The 7,990-nt window shown below is 44.0% G+C and overlaps 1 protein-coding gene across 2 annotated transcripts in view; it reads left to right on the top strand.

Annotated features, from left to right (window-relative positions):
• ACSS1 (acyl-CoA synthetase short-chain family member 1) overlaps positions 1-7,990 on the top strand; it is a 102,734-nt gene that overhangs the window by 57,092 nt on the left and 37,652 nt on the right. For both annotated transcript variants that reach the window (XM_018573251.1, XM_018573259.1), the window contains exon 8: positions 4,463-4,555. In XM_018573251.1, coding sequence (XP_018428753.1) covers positions 4,463-4,555 — 93 coding nt within the window. The remainder of the gene's footprint in view (positions 1-4,462; positions 4,556-7,990) is intronic.

The raw sequence follows: 7,990 nt of genomic DNA, 5'->3' as shown, positions 1-7,990 counted from the left end.
GATTGAGGGTAAATATTGCAGCAGAAGCTAGTTTTGTTATTTAATCTTTTAATTAGCTATACATTTTACATGTTATTTTTGACTGAATGTTTGCATTATATTGCCAAAAGTATTGGGACACCCGTCCAAATCATTGGATTCAGGTGTTCCAATCAACTCCATGGTCACAGGTGTATAAAATCAAGCTCCTAGGCATACAGACCGCTTCTACATACATTTGTGAAAGAATTGTTTGCTCTCAGGAGCTCAGCGAATTCAAGCGTGGTACCGTGATAGGTTGTCACCTGTGCAATAAGTCCATCCGTGAAATTTCCTTGTTACTAAATATTCCACAGTCAACTGTTAGTGGTATTATAACAAAGTGGAAGCAACTGGGAACAACAGCAACTCAGCCACTAAGTGGTAGGCCACGTAAAATGACAGAGCCGGGTAAGCATACTGAAGCGCTCAGCGCGCAGAAATTGCCAACTGTCTGCAGAGTCAATAGCTCAAACTTCGTGTGGCCTTCAGATTGGCACAACAACAGTGCGTAGAGAGCTTCATGGAATGGGTTTCCATGGTCGAGCAGCTGCATCCAAGCCTTACATCACCAAGTGCAATGCAAAACGTCGGATGCAGTGGTGTAAAGCACGCCGCCACTGGACTGTAGAGAAGTGGAGACGTGTTCTCTGGGGTGACGAATCACTCTTCTCTGTCTGGCAATCCGACGGACGTGTCTAGGTTTGGCGGTTGCCAGGAGAACGGTACTTGCCTGACCGCATTGTGCCAAGTGTAGAGTTTAGTGGATGGGGGATTATGGTGTGGGGTTGTTTTTCAGGGGTTGGTCTTGGCCCCTTAGTTCCAGTGAAGGGAACTCTTAAGGCATCAGCATGCCAAGTCATTTTGCACAATTTCATGCTCCCAACTTTGTGGGAACAGTTTGGGGATGGCCCCTTCCTGTTCCAACATGACTGCGCACCAGTGCACAAAGCAAGGTCCATAAAGACATGGATGAGCGAGTTTGGGGTGGAGGAACTGACCTCAACCCCATAGAACACCTTTGGGATGAATTAGAGCCAGGCCTTCTCGTCCAACATCAGTACCTGACCTCACAAATGCGCTTCTGGAAGAATGGTCAAACATGCCCATAGACACACTCCTAAACCTTGTGGACGCCTTCCCAGAAGAGTTGAAGCTGTTATAGCTGCAAAGGGCAGGCCAACTCAATATTGAACTCTACGCACTAAGCCTGGGATGCCATTACAGTTCATTTGTGTGTAAAGGCAGGCGTCCCAATACTTTTGGCAATATATGTGTATGTGTATATATATATATATATAGATATATATCTATATATATCTATATATATTTATATATATAGATATATATCTATATATATAATGCTTTAGAAACTTTAAGGCTCTAGGTTTAGTAATGTGATTTTATGGTCAGGCCAATTTTTGTGAGCAAAAAAGAGTGAGGACAAAGAAATGAAGAGGGTTGCAAAGAAAAGGCACCTATAAGTAAAAAAAAAGGTGCAGAGAGATAGGTGAGGAGGGGTCCAGCAGTAGAGCTGCAGTATGTCTAATCACTCTGCTGAATGATTTTTGCTTTAAATATTTTTTGTGTTTTAAGCACAATTTGATCAGATAAGACATACAGCTGAATGAGTTATGCATTAGCATGTAGAGTTGAACAGGTTGAGTATGTATTTTGTGCATTCTGCAAGCGACCCTGACCTTCACTGAGCCTTGTCCGGGCTTGAAGTACACTTAATCTACCACTGCCTATCACTGCCTATATCAGCCAATCTGATTTTAGCTTTCATGATTTGTGCAATTAGGAGACTGAATGTTAGGACACTGCAAGGGTTAATTTTTTTAAATGCCTGGAGTTCTTCTTTAAAATATCAAAACATTTTCATTAGGGATGCACCGATACCACTTTTTTAAGACCGAGTACGAGTACCGATACTTTTGCTCAAGTACTCGCAGATACCAATTACCGATACTTTTTCTTAAAGGGACAGGTCACATTTTTTTCTAAAGCAATACAAACTAATGCTTTAAGGTCACTTTCTTAATATTATGATTCATGAGATGACGAGGAAGCATGACGCCGGCTTCACAGCCAATCAGAATGCCGGGTGCTGCGTCATTACACTGCGCCCGCCTTCCGGATTTGCTAGCTTCCTGACCAATCGGGAAGCCGGGCAGCGTGTCATTGCACGCTACCCGGCTTCCTGATTGGCCGGGAAGTCGGCTCCATGCTCTCTCCTCACAAGTGACGAGAGAGCATGGACCCGTTCCTGGCTTCCTGATACAGGAAGTACTCATGCTAGGTATCGGAGCATTTGGGCGAGTACGAGTACTCACCCAAATACTTGGTATCGGCACCGATACCGATAGTAGTATCGGTATCGGTGCATCCCTAATTTTCATACAGCTAGTATCTGAATCTTTTTTGATGTTAGTACCTCTGTCAACCCTTGCACAGAAGCACTTAGGCTGGGAGAGTTAGGGTCAACACTTACCAGGAGAGGCAGGGGCAGCACTAATCAGAGGAGGTGGGAGGAACACTAATGAGGAGAGGGAGCGACAGCAGTAATCAGAGGAGGTGGGAGGGACACTTATCAGGAGAGGCAGAGGCAGCACTAATCAGAGGAGGAGGAAAGGAACACTAATCAGGAGAGGGAGGGACAGCAGTAATCAGAGGAGGTGGGAGGGACACTTATGAGGAGAGGCAGAGGCAGCACTAATCAGAGGAGGAGGAAAGGAACATCAGGAGAGGCAGGAGCAGCACTAATCAGAGGAGGTGGGAGGAACACTAATCAGGAGAGGCAGGGGCAGCACTAATCAGAGGAGGTGGGAGTAACACTTATCAGGAGAGGCAGAGGCAGCACTAATCAGAGGACGAGGAGGAAAGGAACACTAATCAGGAGAGGGAGGAACAGCAGTGATCAGAGGAGGTGGGATGGACACTTATCAGGAGAGGCAGGGACAGCAGTAATCAGAGCAGGTGGGAGAAACACTAATCAGGAGAGGGAGGGACAGCAGTAAAGTCTCATGAGAAAAATTGTATATTGCGTATACGTATGCGTATTGTGTATACTTATGTGCGTATATGCGTGCACTATATGCAATCCCAGTATGCATCATTCGTAATAGAAATTTTAATGAACTGTACGCACGTACGTGCGTATATGCATGCACACACGCGTATATGCGCGTAAAATACGCAGAAATACGTTGCCCGGACGCATATCGGGTCCATTCTGTTTTTGCGCATCTTTACGCAGCGCAAATATACGGCTCCATACGCAGCGATGTGTATGGAGCCATTTATTTGCATATGCTGCATATGGGACAATACGAGCGTACGAGCATATACGCAGCGTATTGCACGGCAGTGTGAATGAGGCCTTATTGTGAAAGGGAGGGGCGCTACTAATTGGGAGAGGAAGGAGAAGTAGTAATTGAAAGAGGAGGGGGCACCACTAATCGGGAGAGAGAAGGGCATATCTCGTCATGAGAGGGAGGAACAGCACTAATGGGTAGAGGGAGGAACCACACTAGACCGGAGAGGGAAGGGAAGCACTAATAGGGAGAGGAATGGGTAGCACTAACCGAAAGAGGGAGGAGCAGCACTAATCAGGGTCTGATGGAAGCACTTGTGCTGACAGGGAACCTACTGACAGGAGGAGAGAGCAGAATAAAAAGAGTTGATGATTTATCCAGTCAGCAGACTAAGGGCAGAGAAGTGACACTACTGTATTGCCTAACTCTTACAAAGAAAGTGGTGTCACTCTCCTGGCTGCTGTCTGACAGAAGTGTATAAATCACAGAAGTGGTCAGACAGAATTGTAAATCCCTTGATAAAAAAGGAAATTCACATGTGTACCTTTTAAGTGTGCTTGATGTTCATTTTTTAAATTGATTTTAGGGGTGTAACAATATCTAATAGTAAAGCCATTTAAGACTTTAACCCTTTGCAAGCTTTATTGAGTAGGAGCTAATTTGGTAACCATACAACTAAAATGTTTAAAACCCCGTTGTTGCTTCTAAGGACTGTGGTTGAAGATTGATAAGATTGTAACAAGGATACAATCTTATCAATGCCTTTGTTTTATTGCAGGAAAAAAATGAAAATCCTTTGTTAAGATACAATTGATCACACTGAAGCTGTGAGTTAAATATTGCCTTATGCACAAGACTGTTCGCTCGAGAAAGGAATTCACATGAGGGTTACTGGAGTTTAGCAGTTGGCAGTGTTGCTATAAATTACACCTAACCTGGAACAGAAATTCCTCTGTCATTATCACTAACACATAGCTGCAGTCCCTGCCTAGCCGTGTGATTTTGTCACATGCTTGGAAAAAGTTGCCCTCTCTGAACTTGTTTCTTCTTGTCCTAGTTTGCCAAGTCGCTCCTATTGATCTGTAAAATATAGTATGCATCACTGACTTAATTCTTCTTCTTTGCAGTGGGTGAGCCAATAAACCATGAAGCGTGGGAATGGTTTTATAATGTGGTTGGGGAGAGAAAATGCACCCTCGTGGACACATGGTGGCAGACAGGTAAACAGTGGTACTACTGTACATCATATTCCTTATTTAAAGGAAAGCTATAATGGTTTCTGGTTAGTTTTATTTATTTAAGCTTAGAGATTTTTAAAAAAATTTCAATATACATATAAAATCTTGGTTTTGAAAATACATATGTTATAAATAAATAATACATTGGTGCAGGGCTGTCCCTACACTACTCGCCTCCTGAGGCCAGGTCGCTGTCAGTGAATGGTCATTCTGAGGGGTGGGTTACTGTCAGTGAATGGTTGTACAGGGAGGGGGGAGGCGGCGGGCTATTATTGAATGTTCATTCCGGGGGGAAAAAGGCGGTCTGTCGGTGGATGCTCCTTACCTCTGGGTCCAGCAGTTCTGTGTCCCACCAAGCTCACTGATGTCACTGGCTGCCAGGAGGTGAGCGGGATACCAGACAGAGTGTCTCGCTCAGTTTCTGGCAACCTGTGACGCCAGTGAGCTTGTCGGGACTCAGAGCTGCTGGAGAGGTGCCGAGAGGTAACGAGCATCCATCGGCAGACTGTCTTTTCTCCCCTGGACGACCATTCACTGACAGCCCGCCGCCCCCTCCCATACCCACAAGGTAAGTGAGCTGAGCAGGATGCTGGTAAGAGTGTCACAGGTTGCTAAGACCTCTGGCCAGCAATGGGGCGACAGGCATTTGCCCCACGTGACCCAATGAGATGCCACCTGAGGCAACCGCTTCAGGCTGCCTCATTATAAGGAAGACCCTGGATCCTGGATGCACATCAGATGGTGGTCTACAACACAAAGCCTGAATGTAACATGAGGACTTCTGATGCTGGTCTTCTGCTAGTATGGGACTTAATATACACAAAGCGGAAACTAAACATGTCTTAATTTAGCAACAAATTAACAGTTGCCCTTCTGAAGCGTTGACTCGTGCAAATTTTCCAGAAGAAGCTAATTCTATCAGGTTAGTTGAGATTTGACCATCAAGTTTCCCATACCTACTGGTGCCACCCACAGTATGGATGAAAGAAAGCTTGCTTTTGTTTTTGACAGAACATCCACCAAAAAAACACCCCTTGGCAAAACTAACCTGCCACTTACATACATCTAACTCCTGCAATGAAAGCCAATCACAACCCGAATAAGCCACATACCAAAATTTAAAAAACAATCACCTAAATCTAACTTACAATGAAAAAAAGTGAAATGTGCATTGATTGTTTCATGCAGATTTCTAGTGTTCTTCCATAGACATTTGTCCCTGGAGCTTTATGTGATAAGAATGTATAGCTGGTAATGTTTAACACATGCAAATCCTTTGTAAAATAACATGTCACTTTACCATGAGCCAATAAAGTCCATTCGCTTTTGCGTCTCAGTTAACAGAGGAATTTTCCACTGTTAGGTATTTAATTCAGAAAGATACTTTTTCCTGCTGCAGCTTTGAATTGTGTTTTAGGGGAATAGAAAACATGGTTTTAATGTTGTGGGATTTTTAATGGAAGATATATGTAAGGTTCAGCTACCAAAGCAGCAGGGTTATATTGTAATTACTAGCTCACTTAGCCCCTTGTAGCATACATATTAAAGTATATACTAACATCTTATATAAGAATTAATGTTAATGTAAATTCAAAAGTAACTTTTAACATTTTTAAAGAAGAACTCAGGGCAAACCAAAAACGTACCCTTGCAGTTGGACTAACCCTGCGCTGCAAGAGATAAGTGCTCATTTTTCTAGAGGGCTCAAATAAAGCAGATTTACTCACTTGATCCTTGGTCCCACAAGCTCCCTCCAGGCTGCTAGACCGGTCACCCCAGCCTCTTCTCCCCTGGGCTCCGGCAGTCTAACCACTGATGTCATCATGTCTTATGCAGGTTTATTGATTAGATTATTTATTAGATGTGAGGATACCGAGGGACATTCCATAGCCGATGCAACAGTGAAGGTGGTGGGAGAGAGGTGAGGGCTGACTACTAGGACCAAGGATCAAGTTAACTGCTTTATTTTGCCCCCTAGACAAAACAAGCACCTAACCCTTCCAGTGCGGTGGCAGCCTCACTCCCCACACTTTATGTTTGCCTGGAGTTCTTTAATTCAGCAGCTTTTAATTTAAATAAAATATGTGGTGATCCTGCTATAAAGGTCCTTGTTCATAAGACCATATTTAGACATAAATCTGCTCTAGGCCAACTTAAATGAGGATACCGTTTTGTGCAAGCCCCACCCCTTGTGTCATGTGATTATTCCAGCAAAAACTCTTTCTAGAATGCAATATTAGAGTTAGCAGGTCTGCTTTATTTGCAGGACTCATTTCCACTGTATGAATGTATTTCAGCTAGGTATGTAATATAATACAGCTATAGCTCACTATATACTGAGCTTTGGGTCACAGGAGGATGTTAGTATATGTCCTCCTGTGACGCTTAAAAGAATTAAGAGAACTTACTGGAGATAGTAAAACTTCTACTGACTAGCCTGCAATGTTGTAACTTTGCAGTGGGGTAAGTTACAGTAGTAGTAGTCGTACAGTGTGATACACAGCAGTGGGGACGGGTTAAAACCTCTTTCATGTTTTTAGTGCTTTCCAGGACTCCATTGAGAAAACGTTCCCTCCCTTAGGCCCCTTTGACACTGGCCGATCAGCAATGGATCCGTCAACAGATCCTCTCCTGATCAGAGTGCATGGATCGGATGTCACCGCTGTGACATCCGTGTACGTATAGTTGTTCCTCCATCTTCCAATGGAGGAAAAAACTGAAAGTGACGGACCCCATGTAAGTCTCTAGGGAATCTGATGTAAATGGACATGTGTCCATTTACATCAGATTACCTCCATTCCAGCACGATCTAGTCCATTGAAAGGGATCAATGATCCATCTGTTTTACCGGTACAGGCCGGAACTGACCGGGGTGTAAACTGACATTTGTCTGTTTACACTCAGCTGCCCATAGACTTCCATAGAGCATCCAATCATGGCTGGCTGAAAAACTGACAGGTGACCTGATTTGACCACTCATGTGAAAGAGGCCTTACTCTTCCTAGACTTTGCCTAGGCTTAAACAATATAACCAGCTTCAAGAGGGAAGAAACATGTTCTTGATCTCCCCTCTCCTATTGACTAGACTGCAACATTGTAACATTGCAGCAAGACACAAGAAGAGATAATTCAGCAGGGGGCTGTATCTTATTTTTGAATCACTCGGCGGTAGAACCTCAAATCATCTCTGAATCGGTGCTGACACTGTCCTTCCTTCTGGAGGGTAGGTCCCTGTGTGTGTTGTAAAGTAGCCACCTCTCCAATATCACTCCTCTGATGGACTATAATCTCAATACAAATTTGTAAACTAGTAGTCCATCACGGGAGTGAGCTTGGTGCGGTGGCTACTTTACAACACACACAGGGACCATGGGGAACAAAAGCAGCCACCCTCCAGAAGGAATGACAGTGACAGCA

The sequence above is a fragment of the Nanorana parkeri genome, unplaced genomic scaffold (genome assembly GCF_000935625.1).
Source record: "Nanorana parkeri isolate BGI_ZX_2015 unplaced genomic scaffold, ASM93562v1 scaffold46, whole genome shotgun sequence".
Classification (NCBI taxonomy): domain Eukaryota; kingdom Metazoa; phylum Chordata; class Amphibia; order Anura; family Dicroglossidae; genus Nanorana; species Nanorana parkeri.
Note: the sequence above shows the minus strand (reverse complement) of the source record. Positions and strands in the feature narration are given on the sequence as shown.